Source organism: Camelina sativa, chromosome 12 (assembly GCF_030686135.1).
Source record: "Camelina sativa cultivar CO46 ecotype springtype chromosome 12, ASM3068613v1".
Classification (NCBI taxonomy): domain Eukaryota; kingdom Viridiplantae; phylum Streptophyta; class Magnoliopsida; order Brassicales; family Brassicaceae; genus Camelina; species Camelina sativa.
The window spans coordinates 35511009-35538887 of record NC_141891.1 but is presented as its reverse complement, the minus strand read 5'-3'; the positions used below and the strand labels follow the sequence as shown (position 1 = coordinate 35538887).

General features: G+C 40.4%; 1 protein-coding gene and 2 non-coding genes across 3 annotated transcripts; 1 reads left to right on the top strand and 2 right to left on the bottom strand.

Annotated features, from left to right (window-relative positions):
- Window positions 1-8585: 8585 nt before the first annotated feature.
- LOC147933121 (small nucleolar RNA R71) lies at window positions 8586-8692 on the bottom strand. The gene has a single exon (XR_015576898.1). It is a non-coding gene; the product is annotated as a small nucleolar RNA R71 (small nucleolar RNA).
- A 7685-nt stretch (window positions 8693-16377) lies between these two features.
- LOC147933120 (uncharacterized) lies at window positions 16378-17676 on the bottom strand. Its single transcript, XM_087477304.1, has one exon. It carries the CDS (start codon window positions 17674-17676, stop codon window positions 16378-16380), a length of 1299 nt encoding a protein of 432 aa, XP_087333430.1.
- Window positions 17677-18296: 620 nt separating this feature from the next.
- On the top strand, window positions 18297-18402 carry LOC147933119 (small nucleolar RNA R71). The gene has a single exon (XR_015576891.1). It is a non-coding gene; the product is annotated as a small nucleolar RNA R71 (small nucleolar RNA).
- The last annotated feature ends 9477 nt before the right edge of the window (window positions 18403-27879 follow it).

The window sequence follows — 27879 nt, the reverse complement described above, 5'->3', positions numbered from 1 at the left end:
AAAACGGCGAATGACGATGAAACACTTAGGAATAAACCTACCAAATTTCATTACCTTTGAGAACGATTTGATATGCCGAAACTGTTTCCTTCCAAACCCTAACGATTCTGATCTTTCTCCTTTAATCTCCTTCACACCACAATAGGCTCTCTCCTCTCTCTCTATCTCTGAAAACGGCGACAAGACACCCTAAAACCCTTAAATTTGTCGCTTCTCTACTTATAACACGATTTAGGGATTTTTCCTTGAACCAAACCGAACCAAACAGTAATTAAAACGAACCGGACCAAACCAGAAAACATGGTGTCGATCGATACACCAAGGGTGTCGATCGACACCCACACCAAAACCTTAAAAATTGGTTCGCGGATGTTACATATATTAATTGGAAAGTAAAAATTTGAAACTAACCTTAAAATGTGTAGAAAATTACATTCAATTACCATTATAAAAATTTAATTAAGCTTAATTAATCAATTTAAATAAATATAATTAATAAAAAAAATAAAAAACACTCACATATCAAATATTGAAAATCTAAAAAACATATAAACAAAAATGTATATTTTCTCTCTCTAATAAATTATCGTCGAAATTAGTAAATATTTTAAAAAAAATATAAACCAATCAGAATTTTAAAAACTAAGATTTTATATCCAAGTATACAATATAACTATTTTTAATAACAAAATTCGAAGATTTTGTTAAGATATCAAATTATGATTCTCCTATCATCTTTATTTTATGTTATTTACAAATTGTTTGGAATTTTCATATAACACTTATGATTAATAAAATGCAGAATTGTTTCTGCATATGTTGTGATTTGAATTTTTAAAAACGAAGATATATTACCCAATTTATGAAAAATGTGTGTTTTAATTTCCACATTGGTGGGTTGGTAAAACTAAATTTAAATAGATGATAAATTAATAATTTTTATTTGCTCACAATTATAATATTAAAATTACTATTTTATATTTCACAAAATAATAATTCAAATTCAACAAACAAACAATATAAAACTGTAATGATACCTCAAAAATAAAATACTATAATATTCTAAAATAATTAGTATTCAAATAGACTAATAGAATTACAGAATAATTAAAATAAATATTATCTCAAACAAAATAATTTAAAAAAAAAAAAATATAACAATTAACTTTTATTATTATATTATAAAATTTTTTAAAAATGTTGATCTGTGCTTTAAGCACGGGATGTCTCCTAGTACTATTAATCCCTCTGTATATAAATATTTTGGGGATATATTAAGAAATTTGAGATAGTAGATACTAACACTTGTAATTGTTATTAGAAGTGTTATTTTTTTTCTACTAAATATCTAGTTTATCAAATGTATATTAGGGATTAGGATTTTATATTTAAGATTTTATTTTGTTAAGGTGTTCTATTATAAATCAGATGTCCACATAAAAAAAAAATGGTGTTTCAAAATAAAATAAATTGTTATTAAAAATTTACACTTCACTTTATAAATAAAAATAAATAAATAAATTTGTTTTGACACAATTTAAAAACAATTGGTCACATTTATTTTCATTTATCTAATTTAACTTCTTATTGCTATGAAAATTATCCACTTATCAAAGAAAGACAAACAAGTTTAACTTAAGACAAGAGGTTTCTTTCTAAAAAAATGTTCTTGACAAAAAGGATTGATAACGATTAACGGACAATTGACAATTTGATATTACTATATATGGACATCTGCATGTATATATGCCACTCCATGCGTAGAAATTTGAAATATCTACCAATTTTAATGGTTTGAATATGTTGGTAGATCCGTAGAAAGCTAGATATTAACATCCGTAGAAAGCAAGATATTACTGCAGAAGCTTAAGTGTTGAATATGTTGAGAAATCGCTATATATATATATATATATATATATATATATATATATATAGGAAAAATAGCACTCTAGCACACTTTTGAAACTTTAATAGCACTCTAGCACACTTTTTGTCCACAGCATACTTTCTTATACTGAATTGTCAAAAAACACCCTTTAACTAAAACATCTCTCTCCCAATCAATTTTTTTTATGCACACAATAATGATTAATAAAAAAACAAAAATATCTTTCTAACTAAATCTTTAGTTCAACAACCCTCACAATATCTTTTTTTTTTTTAATTTACAGCAATATCTTTGATCTAGAGTTAAATCAATAACCCAAAGCACACTCAACCACGATCTAGTGGTGTCGTTGTAGCACTTCAGGGTCGAATCCACAGAGACCAAACGATACACTATGAAATTATATAGACCGAGTATAGCTAAAGCAAAGAGGAAGTTTATTTTGCAAGTAACAGAATTAAAAACAGAAAATAAATAAGAGTTTGTAAATTCAAGAGAAAGTATTGGGCGCAGGGAATCAATCAAGGGTTATGATCACGAAATTGGGTGATGGATTGGGATAGCTTTAGGAACCGTTCTTGAACTCGAATCTCAAATATAAAACTAACCTACTGTCGCAGTATTAGTTATCTAAGCAAGGAATCGAATGAACCCTAAACCGTCGTTTGGATCTAAACAATCCTAGCAAGCATTAAGTTCTAGTCCGATTATGTTCACAAGGTGCCCCAACTTCAACTGTCTTTGGCTGAGGATCACCTTGCTCACCTAAGTTCTTTCTTTCAAGTAATTCAACAACACTTTTGATGCCTAGATGAATTAAACCTATGATCATAAACTAGGTAGCTAATCTAGTTTAAGCAATAAACATAACAATAGATGAAGAACACAACAGATCAATCCCAAATCTAACAACCTAAATCAATGAATCATAAAACCCCCTTTGAAACCCGAAACCCAACACAGAGACTACTCAGACATCAAACAGAGACAATCACAAATCAAATATGAAGAAAACATGTTTGAATTGCAAAAGAAGTAAAAAGGGTTCAGAATTCTTCTCCAAAAGGTTAGAAAGATAAGAGATCTTCTCCCCGGCTTACAAGTGCTCAAAAACGGCGTAGAGTCAAAGTTGTTATTCTAGGGGTCGAGCCCCGTGCTTAAATAGTAAAATAAATCCCTAGAAAGTTGGTTTAAAATGAAAAAGGAAAGATTGCGTCGGGGACAGGATTGGTCGATCTCGCAAGGATCAGTCGATCCGGAACGTATTTCTGCTCTCACTCCATCTGCCCTCTAGCTCGATCAGTCTTCAACCAATTAAGCTCCAGATGCATATTTTCATCCCCAAAATGCTCAGATTCCTCCTAAAGTCACCTAGGACCTGTAAAGACTCACAAAAGACAAAAAAGACTCTAAAAGCACACTTGGACCTCAGAAAATACTCAAAACAATCCTAAAAACTATAGTCAAAACCCTATAAAATACAGACACATCAATTCCCCCGGACTTGAATCTTTGCTTGTCCCCAAGCAAGAACAGACAAAAACTCAAGAACAGAGGAAAGGTTTGAAAGTAGAAACTCACATTTTCTTGGGAACTTCTTCTTTGCACTCTTCATCACATAAAACTGAGAACTACTTTTTGTACTCTGCCCATGATTAGTATCAACACTCCCTACTCTGAACTCCACGGCCTTAGAGAACCTTCAGTCTCCCCATCGTTGTCTCTCTACATCAGATTAATAAAAAGGTGCGGTCTTACCATGGGAGTATCAATCATTGAACTGTTGACTCCTTCAACCTCTTATCGCCCAAAACCTCCTCTTATGCTCCCTTTCCTCTCTCTTTTCTCACTTCCAAAGGATTGATTTCTCCCTAATTTTCTATGGTATCATTTTATTTTTTTTTATCAATCCCTTGCTCTTTTCTTGCGGACAGGTTTCCATGAGTTCCGAAGGATGCACGGGTTTACGCACAACCCTCGGTTCACTTCTTTTATTACCTATATCCTCTTTTTCTCTTTTTGCTTTTTTTTTTACTAAGTACTGAAGGGAAGAGAGAGGGGAAGCATACTTTGCGAGGAGATGCATGTCTCGTGAGGCTTAAGGGAGGAGTCTTGTCCGATGTATACTAAGCCCCAAGGTAAGAAATTAAAATCCGGTTAAGTCATGTCAAAGCTAGAGATAACTTCTGGTTCAACTTAGTGTTCTCCTTGGCGAGTGTCTTTCGGGGCGTGGTTAGACTGCTCATGTTCATTCCAAGCTTCATTCCAAATCAGAGGTACAAAAGTAATCATAAGAGTGTTAGTTCAAAGCAATAGATTCCTAGAAATGATCATAGTTTCCCATTTTTTTGTTTTTTTAGACACGACAAACTGACTCAAATAAAAGGAAAATCAAAAGAAACAACCAAAGAAAACGTCATAAGTAACTTAGAGACATCCCTCCCCCGGACTTACTTCACACCGTCCCGGTGTGAAAGCAAAGCTAAGGAAAAGAAACCTCCGACAATAAAAATCAAAAGATAAAAATAAAAATCCTAAAAAAGAAACAGAGTAACCCAGAAAGAGGTAGCTACTGGTCAGAACTACTGAGATGGTGAGGACGTCGCGGAATGGTCAGATCCAAGAGGCTCAGTAGCTGCGTCCTCCTCGTCTTTGGTATCGATGTGAGCTGCTGGAGGTGGTGCGAAACAGGATGGTGCGAGACTCTGGAGCCAAGTAGCCAATCGAGTGAGTAACATGTTGTTCTTCCTCTGAGTGTCGTAGACCCATCTCTCAAACTCGGTGCGAGCTGGCTCCTTAGGTGGTGCAGCAAGAAACTGGTTCAGATCGAAAGGAGGAAAGGATGGAAGGGGCTGAGATGGCTGCGAAGAGGTAGATGCCCCGGCAGGTTGTGGGCGGCTACGGGATCGAAGGGCTGCAGGCTCTCGCTCCTCTCCCAAAAGAACATCGTCAATATCCATAAGGATGTCAACAGGAGGATCAAAATCAATGTTCTGAACCTTGCGGAGGGAGGTGACGAAAGGCATAGGGATCAACATATAACGAAGCTGACCGGTCTTGGTCTGGTAGCGATAGCAGAAGTTGTGTCTCACCAAAATCTCACTAGTAAACATGTACTTGAGGTCAAGCAACTTCCGCTGTGACACCTTAGCGTGCGGTGGCAAACAACGCCGCAATACTCGATGATAGGGGTGACCAAACTGCCGATGAGAACTCTCTTGTTCTTGGCATGGGCCATGCTCCTCCGAACCTGCTCAAACTCCTTAGATAGCAGGAAGCCAAAGTTGACATCATGAGTTTGCTGGTACAGAGGGGATTCCGGAGCGTGAAGGAACCTGCGAAGACCATGGAAGAACATCCACAACTCAGGTAGCTGCAATGTGCTAGTCTCAGCCCTAGCATAAATTGTGTTACTCAGGAACTTCGCTGTGATTCGAAGGACGGGGTTGCGAATGCGAGACTGCCTGGCGCTTCGAGAAGCATATTGCCCAGCAGCAATAAGCTTCCAAATTTCTGTCCTACTTTCGAGCTTCTCCATCGTGCACAATGTGTTTCTGGGGAAACCAAATATGTCACATAGATCAAACATGGAGATGACATAGTGTTTCTTGAGTAGGAAGAAGCTGATCGAACACTGCTCGGCCATCATATCAGAACCACCCGGCGAATCAACTTGCACAGTGGCGAGGAACTCTCGAGCGAGTTGATCATGTAAGTCCCATGCTTGCTCAGCAAAAGTACCAAATCCCATGTTTTTCACCAACTCATCGAAATCCGACAGCATACCCATCTTCTCAAAGAGCTCCCGATCGACGAAACGAGTTGGCTCAATCTTACATTGTCCGAGTAGCTTCAAACCCTTAGTATCCTCATCACTCCAAACTCTCGTTGGCGGTTCTTCGGAAGGAGTGGCAGTCTCCTTACCGCTACGGCTTCGTTTAGGCATTGTCTACAAAAAAGTAAATAGCCAACATATTAGAAAAAACGAAGCAATCGAAAATTCCCTAAGCTAAATCAATCCATGTTACAAGCCTATGCTAAATTCAAGCTATTGCAACCGAAATCTATCTCCAAGATTTATGTAGCATAATCAATCTCACTAATGCACTCATCAACAGTAAAGAAGAAGAGAGAATAGCATAAATCTCAAAAATTGAGAAGTGAAAACCTTGGAATTGCCGAAACCGAATATAAATTGGGAGAGAGAACACTTACCTTGTTCGAATGATTGGCACAAAAATTGGGTTGGGTAAAGGATGAAAAATCAAGTTGAAGAAACCCAAAATTCGAATCAAACAAGAGAGGATTTGAGAGGAGAGGGAAATCGAGTTTGTGGACGGCGAGGGAGGAAGGAAGAAGAAAAGAAATTAGGTTTTATGGGGTGTGAACACGGACCGGTTTAACCCGGTTCAATTTAAGTTCATAAACCCGAAAACCAATTTTCTTCCTTCCTTCTTTTTTATTTTTTCTTTTTTCACGTCTCTTGATTTTACTTACCTGAAACGGGGATCAGTCAATCCAGAATTGGATTAGCTGATCCTGACCACCATGGAACTTTCCTTGAAAAGGGTTTCGCATAGTCTGCGTTTAGAACCTGTTCATTGATATATCATGGTTTTTTGTGGTTTTTAACCATGATATAAGGAGTCTTTTAATGTTTTTTCATTTGTTTCTAGATTGTTTTTGAGTCTTTACAGGTTTTTAGCATGAAAGGAGCAAAATGGAGCAATTGGATGGTTTTAGAGCATTTAACCGGAGGAAATCATTTTGGAGTCTGATTTTATGAAGAGCATCGATCGACACTAGATGAGCATCAGTCGACACCCATTGCAAATCGAGACAAGTCTTCAAATTTGGAAGTTTTACAAATCTGCCCCAAAGTTTTCCATAATTGCAACATAAATCCCTGACGTGTTTTAGGACATATATATATATAGTTTTTAGGTTTTCCAAACCCTTAAGTTTTAATCTATCAAGTTTTATTTTTCCTGCAACCCTGTAAGATTTTGAGAGCTTTGGAGAGAGAGAGATCTGCTTTGAGAGAAGAATTTCTTGAACTCCTTATTACTCTTTTTAATTTCAATTGCTTATTATTCAGAAAAGATGTTTTGTTCTTCATTAAACATGTCTGAGTAGTTTGCTTGTTAGGTTTAGGGTTTTTCACAGGGATTTTATGATTTATTAGATCTGTTTATTTAGGATTCATTATCTTTCTAGATCTTCATCTTAGGTTGTTCTTAATGCTAGATCTTTGATTAGTCATCTGGATTTAGATCTTAGGATTATTAATTGATATGAGAATATAATTGATTTTCCTGATAAAACCTTTTGATGAGCAAAATTATTTCTTGCAAAGAAATTTGATTTAATAATTTTGTGAACAATCTAAACCTGATTTTATTGCTGATTTATTACCTAGAATTTTACAAAGAGATTTGGATGTTCTGGTTTTAAATTTAGATATTATTTGCAGTGAGAACTGATTTAATTTATAAAAGTGTTTAGAGTTCTAGATCTGTTCTTATTTGCTTGAATCCTATTTATTTGTTGATTTAATATTTCATAATTTCCTGAGAAATTCCCTAGGCCTAGCTTTTTGATCATCTGAATTTACAACAACTTTTATTTAATATTTTACATTGCTTTTATTTAAATTCAATTTAATCTGTTTAGCATAATTATAAAACTCTATAATTTATTGTGTAGACTTGAGTCCTTGTGGAATTCGACCCCTAAGTATTACAGTGACCTCTTAATTTGAGAGAGTAGCTCAGGGTTAAATTTGAGCATATCAAAATTTTGGCGCCGTTGCCAGGGACTCTCTGATCTACCATTAGATTTGAGTTTTAAATTTTGTCTAAATTTTTCTTTTTATTTGAAACTTACACGTTTTTGTTTTTCTTCTCTTTGGTGTTTCAGGTGCATGCCTCCTAGACCTCACACAAGGAGCAACAAGTCTGGTCCTACTGTGAATTTGGCAAACCAAGAGCTGGGAAAACTTGAGCGTGAGAACAGAAAAGCAGCTAAATCTCTGAAGATGGTTAATATGATCATTCTGATGCGTGATGAGGCTGGTGTTTTGAGGGATCAAGAGGGCCACTTGCGCAATGAGCAGGGCCAAAAGCTTGATGCAGAAGGAAACGTGATTCCTGAACTTGTTGTCAATGAGCAGGCTGTCGTGAACCAGCAAGCTGGTGTCGTTGATCCGAATCTTGGTGTCGATCCACACCAACCAGATGGCATTGATAGACACCCACCTGCAGACGTGCGTGGAGCTGCCAACCACGTACATAACCCAGTTCGACGACAGGAGCACAACCGGGATCTGATCAGGACCATTGCTGACTACAACCGGGCTGATCTGGTGTATGAGAACCGGTCTGCTATTGTTCCTCCTCCATTCCAGAGGAACGATTTTGAGTTGAAACCTGCGTACTTTCAACTAGTTGGGCAGAGACCTTTCTCTGCTTTTCCCAATGAGAAGCCCTTGGACCACATTGAGCATTTTGAGGATCTGGTGACTAGCATCAAGGCTAATGGGGTGACTGAGGACTACATCTTCTGCAAACGCTTCCCTTACTCACTTGCAGGAGAGGCATCTCAGTGGTTGAAACAATTGCCAGCTGGATCATTGACAAACTGGCATGATGTCAAAGTGGCCTTCCTCAACTACTTCTATGATGATGCAATGTTAGATGAGCTGAGAGTCAAGATCTCTTCATTCAAGCAAGGACATGATGAAGCTTTCAATGCAGCTTGGATGAGATTCAAAGCTTATGAAAGGGACTGTCCACACCATGGTTTTTCAAGGGTACAACTATTGAGTATCTTCTTTAGAGGGTGTGACTGGAAGTATCAGTTAGCTTTGGATGCTGCAAGTCATGGGAATTTCAAAACAAGATTTCCAGAAGATGCTGAAGTTTTGATTGAGAATTTGGCTTCTAGCAATAGCACTAAGGGAGCAGATGCTGAAAGGAAGAGATTGCATGGAGGATTTGATTCAAACCAGTTAGCTTCTGTTAATGCTAAGCTGGATTCAGTGCATAAACTCCTTACAGGTAAGAAATCTGTTCATTTTGCTGCTGAGGTTGAGACATATGAGCCAGAACCTGATCAAGGACACCAAGAGGAAGATGTGAACTATGTGTATGGGAATCAGGGACAGCGGTTTGGAAATCAGCAAGGCAATAGGCCTTACAGTGGGAACTCTTCAGGCTACACTTCCAAGCCAGAGTATCAGCAGCAACAACAGATCAATGGCTATACAAGGACATATGGTAACTCATCTTATCAGTCTCCACCTCCTAAGAATTCTTCAGAGAGTAGAATGGAAGCTATGATTGAGCAGCTTTTGCAAGGTCAGGAGAAAATGACAGTGACTTTCAATGGGAAGCTTGACAATGTCTACACTGATCTTAATGGGAAGTTTGAAGCTTTGAATATTCATGTCAAGAAGCTGGAGAGTCAAGTGGCACAGACTGCTGGGTCTGTTAAAAGGCAAGAGGGTTTTCTCCCTAGAAGAACTGAGTCAAATCCAAAACATGCTTGCAATGCCATATCAGTGGGGGATGAAGAAATTGATGAAGTTGTTTCTGCAGAATTGAGAGAGCAATCGGACAAATTCTCAATTTCAGATGATAGTGTCGATCGACACCACCTGGGTGTCGGTCGACACCCCTCTCAGACGAACCCAGAAACTGCAAAATCTCAGGTTCCAGCAGTTGAGAGGGTGTACCAACCGAAGATTCATTTTCCTAAGCCACGAAAGTCCAAGCAGGAGATGGAGGAAGCTAGATGCAAAGCAATGATGGATAAGGTGATGATTGAGATGCCTTTGATTGATGCAGTAAAGCTTTCACCACCACTCAAGCGCTATGTTAAGAGAATGGTATCAAATGGTTTGAATCCTGAAGAAGGAGCACTGCTTACCAAGGATGTTAGTGCAATTCTCTTGAACCAGCCTTTTCAGAGGAAGAAGGAGAAAAAGCAGGAAGTGGTTGTCTCTAAGGAAGTGAGTGCAGTAATTCAGTGTAGGACTGCTGAGAAGTTACCAGATCCTGGAAGCTTTGTACTTGATTGCTCAATCTCAGCAGGAAGGTTTTCTCATTCTCTTTGTGATCTTGGCTCTAGCATCAACTTGATGCCACATTCTGTTGCTGTGAGACTTGGGATGACAGAATTCAAGCCAACTCAGATTTCTCTTATCTTGGCTGATCGCTCCCGAAGAACTCCTGAAGGTGTTTTAGAGGATATTCCAGTTAAAGTTGGCAACTTCATGATTCCCACTGACTTTGTGGTGCTGAAGTATGATCAAGAGCCTAAGGATCCTCTCATCTTAGGAAGATCTTTCTTGGCTACAGCTGGTGCCATCATTGATGTGAAGAAAGGACACATAGCACTGAATGTGGATGGTTTGAGTTTGAATTTTGAGATGGATAAGCTGAGGAGGGCTCCTACTATTGATGGATAGACTTTTTCTGTTGAAAAAGTTTCTGCAACATGAGCATCAGGCTCAGTGTCGATCGATGCCACCAAGAGGGTATCGATCGACACCCCTCCACGACCGCGACAAAGCTTGTCCAAAACTGATGCTCCAAGTCAGAAACCTGTTCCCAAACAGAAGAGTCATCAATCCACACTCCAGAGCCCTCAGGTAAGGCCAAGGTATGCATCTTCTTCTCCTAAACTTCCTCCTATCATCAACAAGAATTTCAAAGAGATAAAAACTGTTTTGCAGTTAATCAAGCCACGAGATTATCGTAGAGCGCTTGTTTCTTCTGTTGATGATTTTGCAGGACATAAGAGAAGCAAACCCATCCCTATATCCCGCCCTGGTCCTGTTCCTCGCATACCTGGCAAGCCTCATGCACCTAAAGCTTATACACCACCTTGGATGAAGAGGACTTCAATGTCATGTTCTAATCCACCGGATGCCTGAGCTCCAACACAGTCAAGCTAATGACTGAAAACAAGCGCTTAGTGGGAGGCAACCCACTGGTAGGTTTTTCTTTTTCTTTTGATTTTGATTTTTATTTATTTTATTTTTATTTTTGCTTTCCTCTTACTTGATAACACTGGGGACAGTGTTGTTTAAGTCTGGGGGAGGTTAGTTACTAACTATGTTTTCTGTTTTTGAGTTTCTGTTGTGTCAGTCAAAACCATAAAGTTTGAGTCAAATTTTTCAAAATTTTTCTTTTTGTCTTTGGGAATTATGATCTTGATTAATGATTTCTCTTATTTGGCTAACACTCTAATGATTATTTGTTTATGCTTGATCTCAGAACTGAAGCTTAGAAAGACTATGAGCCTTATCAACAATCCTGAAAGCCCTTATTCAATAGATATCTGATTGATCTAACGTTGTCTCAACTTTTATCAGGATTTTAACCGGACTTAATCTCTTACTTTGGGGTTGGAAATCAGTGGACTAGACTTCTTCTTCGGGCCATACAAGACAGTGCAATTTTTCAAAGTACGTCTCCCCTCTCTCTTCCCTTCAGTACTTAAAAAAAAAAAAAAAAGAGAATAAAATATGAGATGATTTTGATCAGTTTAGAGAGGTAGGTAAATTACCAGTGACCTCATTATTCTACTCTTGAGTCAAATGATCACACAAAGCTTGGAAGCGAGGGGTAGGTAAATTACTGATGACCCCGGTATTCGCTTACACCTTTGATTTAGAAAAAAAAAGAAGAAAAAAAATAATGGAAGTGAGAAAAGGGAGAGGAAAGGAGATGTAAGAAGAATGTCTTGGCCTCAAGAGAGTCCATATGCCACTGATCAATACACCCAAGGTAAGAATTCACCTTATTTGTGCTTTAATATTGACTAATGAGATGACAATGGAGATTTCAGAGATTCTAAGGGATTATGGGATTTGAGTAAGGAATGTTGATGCTTATCATGGTTGAGTATAAGAAGTAAGTTCTTGAGTCAGGTAAATGAAGAGTGTGAATAAGAATAATATGCAGTTGAGTGAGTTCCCTGTTTTCAAACCTCTTTCACATGTCTAAGCTTATGTTTTGCTTGAGGGCAAGCAAATGCTAAGTCTGGGGGAGTTGATATATCATGGTTTTTTGTGGTTTTTAACCATGATATAAGGAGTCTTTTAATGTCTTTTCATTTGTTTCTAGATTGTTTTTGAGTCTTTACAGGTTTTTAGCATGAAAGGAGCGAAATGGAGCAATTTGGATGGTTTTAGAGCATTTAACCGGAGGAAATCATTTTGGAGTCTGATTTTATGAAGAGCATCGATCGACACTAGATGAGCATCGACACCCATTGCAAATCGAGACAAGTCTTCAAATTTGGAAGTTTTACAAATCTGCCCCAAAGTTTTCCATAATTGCAACATAAGTCCCTGACGTGTTTTAGGACATATATATATATAGTTTTTAGGTTTTCCAAACCCTTAAGTTTTAATCTATCAAGTTTTATTTTTCCTGCAACCCTGTAAGATTTTGAGAGCTTTGGAGAGAGAGAGATCTGCTTTGAGAGAAGAATTTCTTGAACTCCTTATTACTCTTTTTAATTTCAATTGCTTATTATTCAGAAAAGATGTTTTGTTCTTCATTAAACATGTCTGAGTAGTTTGCTTGTTAGGTTTAGGGTTTTTCACAGGGATTTTATGATTTATTAGATCTGTTTATTTAGGATTCATTATCTTTCTAGATCTTCATCTTAGGTTGTTCTTAATGCTAGATCTTTGATTAGTCATCTGGATTTAGATCTTAGGATTATTAATTGATATGAGAATATAATTGATTTTCCTGATAAAACCTTTTGATGAGCAAAATTATTTCTTGCAAAGAAATTTGATTTAATAATTTTGTGAACAATCTAAACCTGATTTTATTGCTGATTTATTACCTAGAATTTTACAAAGAGATTTGGATGTTCTGGTTTTAAATTTAGATATTATTTGCAGTGAGAACTGATTTAATTTATAAAAGAGTTTAGAGTTCTAGATCTGTTCTTATTTGCTTGAATCCTATTTATTTGTTGATTTAATATTTCATAATTTCCTGAGAAATTCCCTAAGCCTAGCTTTTTGATCATCTGAATTTACAACAACTTTTATTTAATATTTTACATTGCTTTTATTTTAATTCAATTTAATCTGTTTAGCATAATTATAAAACTCTATAGTTTATTGTGTAGACTTGAGTCCTTGTGGAATTCGACCCCTAAGTATTACAGTGACCTCTTAATTTGAGAGAGTAGCTCAGGGTTAAATTTGAGCATATCATTCATGAAAACAAAACTCACTACCAAACGTGATTCTCGAGTGACTCTGTAAAGAAAACAAAAATAGCAAATTTCCTAAGAAAAGAAAAACAAAACCAAAAAGAGAAGGGTAAGCAAATGCAAACCCTTTGGGTTGCCTCCCATTAGCGCTTGTTTATAGTCTCGAGCCTGACTGTTCTTACTGCCTAAACAGCTTGTGGTTCCTCCAGAGGGAGAGAGGTCTCAATCGGGTCATACTCCGCTAGGTACGGTTTAAGACGTTGGCCATTGACAGTGAATTCTTTGCCCTCTTGGTCCCAAAGTACAACAGAACCATAAGGCATGACTTTCTTGATTCGAAAAGGTCCGGACCAACGGGAACGTAGCTTCCCGGGAAATATCTTCAGCCTTGAGTTGAAAAGAAGGACCAAATCGTTCGCAGCAAAATCCCTGGGGATAATCTTCTTGTCGTGTAAGGCTTTGGTCCTTTCCTCGTATATTTTGGTGTTCTCATAAGCATCCATGCGGATCTCATCAAGCTCATTCAGCTGAATAAGGCGTCTTTCTGCTGCGGTCTTGACGTTGAAGTTCATCTGCTTGGTCGCCCATAAGGAATGATACTCAAATTCAACAGACAAGTGACATGATTTCCCATAAACCAGCCGGAAAGGGGTGGTGCAGATGGGTGTTTTGTAAGCAGTCCAATATGCCCATAATGCTTCATCGAGTTTTAAGGACCAATCCTTTCTAGTTGAGTTGACTGTCTTCTCCAAGATGCTCTTGATTTCGCGATTAGAAATCTCGACTTGCCCACTGGTCTGTGGATGGTAAGGGGTAGCAACCTTGTGCGTCACGCCATGTTTTCGTAAAAGGTTTGCAAAAAGCTTGTTGATAAAGTGAGTGCCCCCATCGCTGATTACCACTCTAGGAACACCAAACCGTGGAAAAATTATGTGCTTGAACATCTTGAGGACCACCTTCGAATCATTAGTAGGACTTGCGACAGCTTCAACCCATTTGGAAACGTAATCCACTGCAACAAGTATGTAGAGATTGCCATAAGAGGGTGGAAAAGGTCCCATGAAGTCGATTCCCCAATAGTCAAACACCTCGATTTCCAAGATAAAGTTTTGTGGCATCTCGTTCCGCTTGCTGATGTTTCCACGTTGCTGGCAAGAGTCGCATTGGGAAACAAAGTCGTGTGCATCTCGGAATAAAGTAGGCCACCAGAGGCCTGCTTGGAGCACTTTTGTCGCGGTTTTGAAAGTAGCGAAGTGTCCCGCGTAGCTAGAACCGTGGCAGTGAAAAAGAATTCCTTGTACTTCTGATTCTGGAACACATCTCTGTCAGCACAATGCTTGTAAAGGAAAGGCTCATCCCAGAAGTAGCGTTGCACATCTCTGAGGAACTTCTTCTTAGCATATCCAGTGAAGTTCGGAGGTTCTTCTACAGCACACAAATAGTTTGCGAAATCGGCATACCATGGCGAATCCTTAACTGTTTGTTGAAGTACCTTGACATCGGCTTTCTCCTTGTAGCAGTCGATGAAGGCTGCCACCACATACACATTCTCCTCAGGGAGTCGGTCATCTATGGGGATCTCTTCATCGATTCTCAGCCTGGAAAGGTGGTCTGCAACCCTATTCTCAATCCCCTTCTTGTCCCTTATCTCAAGATCACTCTTGCAGTAGCAGTATCCATCGCAGCAATCTTGGTTTGGCATCTTTCTTAGTTAACAAGTAGCGCAGTGCGGCATGATCTGTGTGCACAATAACCTTGGATCCCACCAGATATGACCTGAATTTCTCTGTTGTGGCGAGTAGTTCCTTCTCGGTTGTGGCGTACTTGGTCTGTGTCCCATCGAGTGTTCTGCTAGCGTAGTAAACAACATGCAACTTACCATCCTTGCGTTGTCCCAGAACTGCTCCAACAGCAAAATCACTTGCATCGCACATAACTTTAAATGGTAGATCCCAATCAGGTGGTTGAACTATTGGAGCCGAGATAAGTGCTTGTTTTATTGTTAGGAAGGCCTCCAAACAATCTGCAGTAAACTCAAAGGAGATGTCCTTGCATAGTATCTGGGTGAGTGGTCTGGCTATCTTGGAAAAATCCTTAATGAACCTTCGGTAAAACCCCGCATGACCAAGGAAACTGCGTATGTCTTTGACGGTTTTCAGAGATTGTAAGCTGGACATGACTTCAATCTTGGCTTTTTCGACTTCTGTTCCTCTCTCAGAAATTCGATGGCCAAGTACGATCCCATTGGTAACCATGAAATGGCATTTCTCCCAATTTAGCACAAGGTGTTTATCCACGCAGTGTTGAAGCACTTTGCACTAGTTGGATAAATAGGAGGAGAAGGATGAGCCATATACCAAAAAATCATCCATAAATACTTCCATAATTTCCTCAATCAAGTCGGAGAAGATCGACATCATGCAGTGCTGGAAAGTGGCTGGGGCATTGCACAACCCAAAAGGCATTCGTCGGTAAGCGAATGTGCCGTAGGGGCAAGTGAAAGTGGTCTTCTCTTGATCATCTGGATGAATCAGAATTTGGAAGAAACCAGAGTAACCATCCATGAAGCAGTAGTAAGGGTGGTTCGCTAAACGCTCAAGCATTTGGTCAATGAATGGAAGAGGGAAGTGGTCCTTCCTTGTAGCTGCATTGAGCTTGCGGTAGTCTATGCACATGCAATGCCCTGTTACTGTCCTGGTGGGGATCAACTCGTTTTTCTCATTTGCAACTACTGTCACCCCTCCTTTCTTTGGCACTACATGGACTGGGCTCACCCAAGTGCTGTAAGAGATTGGGAAAATAACTCCGGCTCCCAACAGTTTGAGGATCTCCTTCTTCTCCACTTCCTTGAGGTTCGGATTTAGCCTCCTTTGGTGTTCGATGGAAGACTTAGATGGATATTCGAGGTGAATCCGATGCGAGCACAACTCCGGTGATATACCTGAAATGTCATTTAAGGATTAGCCCAAAGCCTTCCTATATTTTCGTAACTCGCAGAGCAAGAGTGCGGTTTCAACATTGTTTAGGTTAGAGTTAATGATAACCGGATATGTGGAGTTAGGTTCGAGATACGCGTACCTTAGCCCTTCTGGGAGTGGTTTTAAGTCCAACTTTGGAGCTTTGAGTTCACTCCAATCCTCCTGATCGATTTTGTCCCAGGGCATGTTTCGGGATCAGCTGATCTGTCGCCTGGAATGGTCAATCCATCGCCCTTATCGGATGCTTCCACAGGAGGAGTTGGATCATTCAGTCCAGGTTGCAGATTGATGAATAGGACTTCGATGTTTCAGAACTGTTGCAGCATCGAGTGTCCTGGCCAAATCCTTAGTCTCCTCAGACAGATATCCCAGCTCTGGTTCCTTCTTTGTCAATGCGACAGCCAGATGATCACGTGTACATACCTCATCATAAAGCTCATCAGCTATTTTGCCTATTGTATCAACCCAAAAGGTTTGACCATCGATTGTAGGTTTCTTAGCTGCTTTCTCCATGTTGAACCTCAAAATCAGATCATCCATGTGCAAATCGATCTTTCCCTCTTTAACGTTTATCATCGCACCAGCCGTGGCCAAGAAGGGTCTTCCAAGTAGGATTGGTTCTTGGGATTCCTCATCAAGTTTCAAAACGATGAAATCTGTAGGGATGTAGCAGTTACCAATTTGCACTGGCAAGTTCTCCAATACTCCTTCTGGACGTCGAGTGGAACGGTCAGCAAGGACGAGGGTGACTTGGGTCGGTTTAAAGCTGTAGAGGCCAAGTCGCGTGGCAACGCTGAGTGGCATAAGGCTCACGCTCGCTCCTAGATCGCAGAGACATTTGTCGAATTTGAGATCTTCTATCGTGCAAGGTAGAGTAAATGGTCCTGGATCCCCACATTTTTCAGGCATTCGACTTTGGAGCATAGAACTGCACTCTTGTGTGAGATACATCACTCCCTTCTCCAGACTGAGCTTGTCTGTTAGAATCTCTTTCATATACTTCTTAAGAGCTGGAACCATCCTTACTGCTTCGATGAAAGGGAGTCTAACCTGAAGCTCTCCTACTACTGACTTTAGCTTCTCATATTCTCGCTCCTGAATCTTTAATTTGCGGCGAGTAGGGAAAGGTAGTCTGGGTGTATAGGGTTGTGGTGGTTTGCTGGGTTGTTTTTCTTCAGGAACTGTCGATCCATGTTTTACAACATCATCAGGAATGTTGTTGAGAACTTCGTCATGGTTGCCTTCCTGATCTTGTGTTTTAGACTGGTCAGTCCCGCCGCTGGATTGGTCTTTCCCTGCTTTCTGTTGCGGTTCCGGAAGCTCCTTACCGCTTCGAAGGGTGACGGCATTCACATACTCTTTTGGATTAGCCTCGTTCTTCCCTGGAAGTATCCCTGGAGGTGCTTTGACTCTAGCTGCAGATTGTGCCACTTGGTTCTCCAACACTCTCATGTGAGAATTTAACGATTCGATTCTCCCATTCAGCTCAGAATACATGTTGTCGATCTTGACCGTCACCTCAGTGGCGTTTTTCTTCTGGTTCTCCATCAGAGCATGCATCATCTATTCCAGTTTGCTCTCCTGTGAGACTGCTGCCTGCGATGCAGCCGGTTGATACCCTTGCGCGAAGTTGTTGACCTGACGTTTCTGTTGAAAATTCGATCCTCCAAAACCTGTACCCTTGTTCTGGAATCCCTGTGCAAAGTTGCTCTGCTGAGGTCGCGGTGGGTAAACCTGATCCTGGGGGTTCTCGACATTGTTGCTCCTGTAGGACAGATTAGGATGATTCCTAAAATTCTGGTTAAAACCTCGATTTTGGAAGTTCCCTTGTCCTCCCATATAGTTTACTTCCTCCGTACCCTCTTGGTATGTCTCAGCTCCAAAATCTGCATATCCTCCAGCTTGTTCCTCGCACAAGTTGACACTTTGGTGATCCCTTTTCAGCAGGAGATTCACCTTGGCTGTGAGATCCTTAATAGCATAAGTCTCTACGGAATTCACCCTAACCGTGCGGTCATAGTCTGTGCCGTGGTTGCTGTTACTGGCTGCAAGATTCTCTATCAGTGCATTGGCTTCATTCGCGGTGTTGGTGGAGAAGTCTCCCTTGCTGGCCATGTCCAATGCCATCTAGTACTTCTGCTTGATGCCCCCATAGAAAATATTCATCAGATTCTCTTGAGTGTAACCGTGGTGAGGGCAATCGCGAAGATATTCCTTGAACCTTTCCCATGCTTCACAAAATGACTCCATGCCTCCTTGCGAGAATGTAGTGATCTTGCTTCGCAGCTTGGCTGAGCGTGACTTGGTGTAGAAGTGATTCAAGAAAGCAGCTCTACATTGCGCCCAAGTGGTGAGTGATCCAGCATCCAACAAGTTCAGCCATCTAAGTGCTTTATCCGCCAAAGAGAACTGGAACAGAGTCAGCATTAGATAGTCATAGGGTACACCATTGGACCTCGTCGTACTGGTCAGCCTCTCAAAAGCTTCAATGTGATCTAGAGGACTCTCCGATGGCAAACCGTGGAACACGCGGTTCTGAACCAGATTGATTAGACTATGCTTAATCTCATAGTCTTACCTTGCAGGAGCGGGAGGTTGAATCGCAGATCGATTCGCAAACAGCCTATTCTGAGCATCTTCATCCCTCAAGGTGGCTTGCCTCGGAGGTGGGTTCAGTTCAGCTTGCTCTTGCTGGTTCTGCCTCTGCTGTTGTTGGATGATGCCAAGCTGAGGGTTGGGCAGATTAGTGTAACAACCTGTCCCGTGGACCCCACTAGCCTCTCTGCTAGCCGCCCCAACGGACCCCAAGCTGGCCCTGCAGGGCATCAATCCTAACCCCTCACTGGGCAAATGGAACTATTCATCCAAATCCACAGTAGGTTATTGGTGTACCAGGCGTTCCTCGAACCCTGGTCCCCACCCTTTAACAACCTTCCCACAGGACAAGCTGTCACCAATTGATCTGCAGGTCAATAACCTACTGTGGATTTGGATGAATAGTTCCAATTGCCCAGTGAGGGGTTAGGATCGATGCCCTGCAGGGCCAGCTTGGGGTCCGTTGGGGCGGCTAGCAGTGAGGCTAGTGGGGTCCACGGGACGGGTTGTTACAATTAGCCCCTGTGTTCTCTCCGTCAGCCATAGAATTGGTCTGTGCTTTTGCTCTCCGGTTCTCGTGTTCGAGCTGTGCTAATTCCTTGTTCCCTATTATGCGCAGATCAGTTTTCTTACTGCTCCTTGTATGCATACACCTGAAACCAAGAAATAAAGTTGCAAGAACTCGTTAGTAACTAAAATAAAGAAACCTTAGACTAAACGTGAATCTAAAATTTCAAAGGCAACGTTTTGGTCCCCGGCAACGGCGCCAAATTGATCTAGAGTTAAATCAATAACCCAAAGCACACTCAACCACGATCTAGTGGTGTCGTTGTAGCACTTCAGGGTCGAATCCACAGAGACCAAATGATACACTATGAAATTATATAGACCGAGTATAGCTAAAGCAAAGAGGAAGTTTGTTTTGCAAGTAACAGAATTAAAACAGAAAATAAATAAGAGTTTGTAAATTCAAGAGAAAGTATTGGGCGCAGGGAATCAATCAAGGGTTATGATCACGAAATTGGGTGATGGATTGGGATAGCTTTAGGAACCGTTCTTGAACTCGAATCTCAAATATAAAACTAACCTACTGTCGCAGTATTAGTTATCTAAGCAAGGAATCGAATGAACCCTAAACCGTCGTTTGGATCTAATCAATCCTAGTAAGCATTAAGTTCTAGTCCGATTATGTTCACAAGGTGCCCCAACTTCAACTGTCGTTGGCTGAGGATCACCTTGCTCACCTAAGTTCTTTCAAGTAATTCAACAACACTTTTGATGCCTAGATGAATTAAACCTATGATCATAAACTAGGTAGCTAATCTAGTTTAAGCAATAAACATAACAATAGATGAAGAACACAACAGATCAATCCCAAATCTAACAACCTAAATCAATGAATCATAAAACCCCCTTTGAAACCCGAAACCCAACAGAGAGACTACTCAGACATCGAATAGAGACAATCACAAATCAAATATGAAGAAAACATGTTTGAATTGCAAAAGAAGTAAAAAGGGTTCAACATTCTTCTCCAAAAGGTTAGAAAGGATAAGAGATCTTCTCCCCGGCTTACAAGTGCTCAAAAACGGCGTAGAGTCAAAGTTGTTATTCTGGGGGTCGAGCCCCGTGCTTAAATAGTAAAATAAATCCCTAGAAAGTCGGTTTAAAACGAAAAAGGAAAGATTTCATCAGGGACAGGATTGGTCGATCTCGCAAGGATCAGTCGATCCGGAACGTATTTCTGCTCTCACTCCATCTGCCCTCTAGCTCGATCAGTCTTCAACCAATTAGGCTCCAGATGCATATTTTTCATCCCCAAAACGCTCAGATTCCTCCTAAAGTCACCTAGGACCTGTAAAGACTCACAAAAGATAAAAAGGACTCTAAAAGCACACTTGGACCTAAGAAAAGACTCAAACCAATCCTAAAAACTATAGTCAAAACCCTATAATATACAGACACATCAATCTTCTTCTTTTTTCTTTTCTTTTATAATTTCTTAATTTCCAGATCCACCATTTTCATTACTCTCTTTCTCTCTCTCCAATGAACATCTTCACCACACAAAAAATGGGGAAACTCTAGATACTCAATTCATCTCACTCCGTCCATGATATCATTCTCACACATGTTGTCTTACCTCCTTTTTCATATTTCTAATTTATTTTCATACTCCAAATACCAAGCTTTGACTTGGATAAATGCCAAATCAATATGAAATCCAGTTTTTTATTTTTCTTTTCTTTTAATCTTAATAAAACATTCAATCCAAGTATTAAAAAAAACATTTCACTATAAAATAAAAGGAGAAATAAGAAAAAATTATAGATCTCCAATTCATCTTATATTGTTATCATTCTCACTTGCTTCGTTCTCTCCACGAGGATCTTTAAGAAAAGTAACATATGAGAATTGGTTGTTGATGACACAAAGAAAATAATCATATGGTCATTGTCTCGTGGACATCACGTGGTCAGTTTACATGTAAACTAACCATATGGTCGTTGTCTCGTGGACAACCCTTAAAAAAAACAACATATGGAAATTGATTGTTGATGCCACAAAGAAACTAACCATATGGTCACTGTCTCGTGGATATCACGTGGTTAATTTACATGTAAATTAACCATATGGTTAGTATTTTGTGGACACCATATGGTCGTTGTCTCGTGGACAACTCTTAAAAAAAAACAACATATGAGAATTGATTGTTGATGCCACAAAGAAACTAATCATATGGTTATTGTCTCGTGGATATCATGTGGTCAGATTACATGTATTCTTATGTTTTTATATGATCATCCAAAAATAAGTAGCCACATAATAAGATACTTTAAGTATCCACATAATAAGTATCCACATAATAATGAACAAATATTCAACTATAAATAAATAATTATACATATTATTCATTTTAAGCATAGTAAAATGGATCTTAAAATATAGGAAAAATATAATTATAATGAATCACAAAAATAAAATCAACCATATATGTCATAATAATTAAATAAAATGCTTACAAAGAGAGAAGAAAAAGAGGAGAAACAAAAAGAAGTAAAGAGAAGAATAAAAAAATATGACATAAAAGTGTTTGAGATAAAAAAAAAAAAATTATTTGTTTTAGTTGATAGTAAAAATGGTCCCCACATTTTGTTTTGTTTAAACTCTAGTTTGATATTAACACTCTCTCATATTCGTTTTATATTTAGATGGCAAAATAGTCAAAAAATTATGTGAATAGTGTAAAAAGTTGTTATAAAGTGCCTTATGGATATAAAGTGTGTTAGAATGAAAACACTTTCATCAAAAGTGTGCTTTAAGCACGGGATAACTCCTAGTACAATAACTAATCCCTCTGTATATAAATATTTTAGAGATATATTAAGAAATTTGAGATAGTAGATACTAACACTTGTAATTGTTATTAGAAGTGTTATTTTTTTTTCTGCTAAATATCTAGTTTATTAAATGTATATTAGGGATTAGGATTTTATATTTAAGATTTTGTTTTGTTAAGGTGTTCTATTATAAATCAGATGTCCACATAAAAAAATGGTGTTTCAAAATAAAATAAATTGTTATTAAAAATTTACACTTCACTTTATAAATAAAAATAAATAAACAAATTTGTTTTGACACAATTTAAAAACAATTGGTCACATCATTTTCATTTATCTAATTTAACTTCTTATTGCCATGAAAATTATCCACTTATCAAAGAAAGATAAACAAGTTTAACTTAAGACAAGAGGTTTCTTTCTAAAAAAATGTTCTTGACAAAAAGGATTGATAACGATTAACGGACAATTGACAATTTGATATTACTATATATGGACATCTGCATGCATATATGCCACTCTATCCGTAGAAATTTGAAATATCTACCAATTTTAATGGTTTGATAAGAAACCATTAACGTGGTCGTACTCTTATATAGAGTTATAGTATTTTCATAGTTTGATGGCCCTATTGATTTCATTACATTACTTTGTCCAAGCACATGCCTTTTTGATTTTTTTTCCAACTGAACTGGTTTGAGTAGTGTGCCATATAATTCGTCAAGATCGTGGATTGTGTAGAATGCTTATTTCTCTGGTGGAGCATGTAGTTATAGAGAAGAGAAGAGAGAGTGACTGCTTATGATATATATAGAGAATGTTCTCTAATTTATCATGATATGCGTTGTTGGAACTTAGTGTTGAGAGAAGATGTTCTACTAATAAATAGTCAAAGCCGCACTTGGACCATGTCAACGGATTTCATAGCACTCTACAAAGATACGGTGAACCACAAACACGCTAATGGCTATCACATACTTGATTTCCATGTTCTTTCTTTAGTCATTATCCCTTAAAACAAGCGAAAAGCTATGCATACACGTTGGAAAAGGCCAGTCCCCTACTGGAATCCTTTTACCACAGCCAGTGACCCAAGATTATCACCTCTCACTTCTCTAGTTGGTACACTAAAGCCACTTTTAGGTGAGAAAGTATGGTAACAAGTGGAAGAGATAGAAAGCTAGATATTACTGCAGAAGTTTAAGTGTTGAATATGTTGAGAAATCGCTATATATATATATAGGAAAAATAGCAGTCTAGCACACTTTTGAAACTTTAATAGCACTCTAGCACACATTTTTTCCACAGCATACTTTCTTATATTGAATTGTCAAAAACACCATTTAACTAAAGCATCTCTCTCCCAATCAATTTTTTTATGCACACAATAATGCTTAATAAAAAAACAAAAATATCTTTCTAACTACATCTTTAGTTCAACAACCCTCACAATATCTTTTTTTTTTAATTTACAACTGTAACATCCGTGAACCGGAATCCCGGTTTGGGAGTTGCATCGGTCGATGCATAGGGTGCATCGGTCGATGCATGTTCAATTCTCTACGTTTTGACTTAAGTCAAACGCTCGTTTTGGGGTAAAGAGAAAGGGAAAACCCTTAACTGGATTCTTTTTGGTCTCATTCGTGTTTTAGCCGTTTTTGGGAGAGAAACGAAAAGAGAGAAAAGTTCTTGAGAGTTCTTGGTGATTTCTTGGAGATTTGGGGCGTTCCTGTTGAGATCTGTAGCTGGGATCGTTGTAGGAACTTCCTAGAGGCTTGTTCTTGTTTGTTTGAGGCTTAGTTCTTCTGTGGAAAAGGTAAGTGCATGACCATGGCTTATCTAAGCTAGAGATCTCTCTGATTTGCTTGTTATGTGTTGTTAGGCTGGTTAGATTGTTGTTTGGGACGTTAGGAAGCTTTCTTGTGGCTTGGGATCGAGTTTCGTGGTTGCAGAAACAAAGATCCGGGGAGAAGCTTCGGAGGAAAACAATGCTCAGCATTGCATCGGTCGATGCACTTTGTGCGTCGGTCGATGCAGATGCGAGGACGGTGCGTAAACTCTAAGGTTTTCGTGTTATGTCGAGCATGCATCGGTTGATGCATATCTTGCATCGGTCGATGCAAGTTAACCTTGCATCGGTCGACGCAGATCTTGCGTCGGCCGACGCAACCTCTATCTGGTGTCGGTCGATGCATGTTGGTATCGGTCGATGCAGAGTCCTGGTTTGTTATTGTTGATTGTTGAATGTTGTTTGATGGTTAGAGATGTCTCTATTGCTTGTGTGTATAGCCCAGTAGATGGGAGGATTGCCTTACTGAGTGTTTATAAAATACTCATGCATTGCAATATGTGTTTGTGGTGCAGGTAAAGGCAAAGTGTGATCGTGGATTCAAGGCAATGAAGAGGAGGATGTTCTAGGGACTCGGTTTTATGTTGTCTGGCATTGCTAGGTTGCTAGAGTTGGGTCATTAGAACACTGCTAGGTTGCTGGTTCTATGATTCCTGTTGTTTGGATAATGTTTATGTTGGAATATGGTTATATTTTATTATTGGATTATTATTGAATATTGGTTGGTTATTTCCGCTGTTGGTTGTGATTGTGGTTAGGTGGCTAGTGGGTATGGGACCACTAGTTGTAGTTTATTTATATTATTACTATTATTTATTATTTATTATCTTAAAAAAAAAAAGGTCGGTCGTTTCATTTTGGTATCAGAGCCCTTATGGTTCTAGGTTTGGGTTCCCTAGGTTTCTGTTGTAGATGTTTGGGGTTGCATGTCTTGATTGATTATGTGAGTTAGTCAATTGTGTGTGGCATGGAGTCCTAGAACATCCTCTTCGAGCCGAGTGTGTGATTCCACGGTGAGTTTATGTTTCTGTGTTATAATAGAAATTTTTTGCTTAGCCTTCTGTTCATGGTAGTGCAGATGGTTAGAGAGGATGCTGCGGCTGGTCGAGGTCGTGGTCGCGGACATGGTCGTGGACGCGGACGTGGTCGTGGTAGGGGCAGAGTCCCAGTGGTTAGTGAGACCGAGGACCAGAGTGTGACAGCTGAGGGTGTTGGTGAGCCGCAAGGTGTTCCAGGGGATTCCGTGAGTGTGGCCGGAGGGGGCGGTGTTGATGCTCCAGTGGCCGGTGGTGATAGGGTCCCAGGTGTGGGAGTCCCAGTGGGTGGAGTCCCTGGTGCTGACTTTGCGGCTATGCTAGCACAGGTGTTAGAGCGGTTACCACCAGTGGTACCGGCTCGGGCACAGGTAGTGCCACCAGTGGTGGCGGAGGAGCGGCAGCGAGTGGTTGCGGATGTGGGAGAGCATGGACGTTATTTGGCTATGCTCAAGGAGATGAAGGGTCTGTTCACTGAGAGGTTTTTGGGTGGTACAGATCCTACTGCTGCGGATGCTTGGAGGACGAGTGTGGAACGTAACTTCCATACTCTGAGATGTCCTGTGGAGTTTTGGGTGGACATAGGGGTCTACTTTTTGGGTGGTGATGCTGAGTTGTGGTGGAGATCAGTGGTTGCTAGGAGGGTGCAGAGGTAGATGACTTGGGCTGACTTCGTCTTGGAGTTCAACCGCAAGTATTTTCCTAGAGAGGCATTGGACCGGTTGGAGGTGCAGTTCCTTCAGATATCTCAGGGGACGCGGTCGGTGCGGGAGCTGGACTTGGAGTTCAGTCGACTTCTATGTTATGGAGGTCGGGCCATGGAGTCTGAGGAGGCTCAGGTCAGGAGGTTTATGAGCGCTCTACGGGATGATTTGAGAGTTCACTGTAGAGGGAGGTATTATGCTACGCGTGCAGAGCTGGTTGAGACTGCAGCAGAGATTGAGGAGGATATCCGGGCACAGTCAGTGGCGGTAGCTCCAGCAGTTCAGCCTAGTAAGGCTCAGCAGCAGGGTGATTCTAGCAGGGGCGGTAGGCATGCTTAGGGAACCAAGAGGAAGTGGGAGGCTACGCAGAAGCCGAGTGGTGGGGGTTCCTTCGGTTGTGGGAGCAAGGATCACAGGGTCGCTAGTTGTCCCAAGAGGAGTGTTCCGTCGACAGGACCTCGGGTATGTTATCATTGTAGGGAGACAGGGCACATCAGGCCTTTTTGTCCCAAGTTGCAGCCGGCAGCAGTGGCAGCGTTGCAGCAGGTGCAGCCTGGAGGTCAGCAGGTGGCACGGATTGAGCAGGCGCCACGGGTTTACACGACAGCTGAGACTGGTGGAATCAGTGCCGGGGCGATCACAGGTATATTTTCTGATACTTTAACTTTGTGAATTTTAGTAGGTTCAGATTGTATATGTTTCCTGTGATAAAGTGTTAGGTTCTCAACACATGAGGTTTGTATAGGGACCTTGTTGGTGGGCGGGTTTAAGTCCCACGTTATGTTTGATTCTGGAGCTTCGCATAGCTTCATTACTCCAGAGTGTGCAGAGTGTGCGGGGATCAGCGGGGATCCTGGCGAGCGTGCAGGAGTTGTCAGAGTTGCGGGAGGTGAGTTCCTGAGAGTGATTGGACGGGCTAGAGGAATTGATATTCAGATCGCAGGGGAGTCGTGGCCAGCGGATTTGCTTATCAGTCCAGTGGAGCTGTATGATGTTATTCTCGGGATGGATTGGTTGCATCGGCATAGGGTGCATTTGGATTGCCATCGGGGTAGAGTGGAGTTTGAGCGTTCAGGTGGGAAGTTGGTTTTTCAGGGTATTAGACCGACTTCGGGGAGTCTCGTGATCTCAGCCATTCAGGCTGGGAAGATGATCGAGAAGGGCTGTGAGGCTTATCTGGTTACTATATCTATGCCAGAGTCAGTGGGGAAGTTTACGGTTAGCGGTATTCCAGTAGTGGGGGAGTTTGAGGATGTGTTTCAGTCTTTGCAGGGATTACCACCATCTCGGTCGGATCCTTTTACCATTGAACTGGAACCGGGGACGATGCCGTTATCCAAGGCTCCTTACAGAATGGCTCCAGCAGAGATGGCAGAGCTGAAGAAGCAGCTAGAGGATTTATTGAGTAAGGGATTCATCCGTCCTAGTGTATCACCGTGGGGAGCGCCGGTGTTGTTTGTGAAGAAGAAGGATGGGAGTTTCAGGTTGTGTATTGATTATCGGGGTTTGAACCAGGTCACTGTGAAGAACAAGTATCCTCTTCCTAGGATCGATGAGTTGTTGTATCAGTTGAGGGGTGCTACTTGGTTCTCTAAGGTAGACCTGGCATCGGGTTATCATCAGATACCGATAGATGAGGCAGATGTGAGGTTGACTGCTTTTAGGATGAGGTATGGGCACTATGAGTTTTTGGTGATGCCCTTCGGATTGACTAACGCGCCAGCAGCGTTTATGAGATTGATGAACTGTGTGTTTCAGGGGTTCCTGGATGTATCTGTCATCGTTTTCATCGACGATATCCTGGTTTATTCTAAGAGTCCTGAGGAGCATGCAGTGCATTTGAGGGTAGTTATGGAGAAGCTGCGGGAGCAGAAGTTGTTTGCTAAGTTGAGCAAGTGCAGTTTTTGGCAGCGTGAGATGGGCTTTCTGGGTCACATTGTTTCTGCAGAGGGGGTTTCTGTAGATCCAAAGAAGATTCAGGCTATCAGGGATTGGCCTAGACCGTAGAATGCCACAGAGATCAGAAGTTTCCTTGGATTGGCAGGTTACTACAGGAGATTTGTGCAGGGGTTTGCAAGCAGAGCACGTCCTATGACTAAGTTGACAGGGAAGGATGTTCCTTTTGTCTGGTCAGAAGAGTGTGAGGAAGGCTTTGCAAGCCTGAAGGAGATGTTGACTACTGCGCCAGTGTTGGCTTTGCCTGAGCAGGGAGAACCCTATGTGGTTTATACAGATGCATCCAG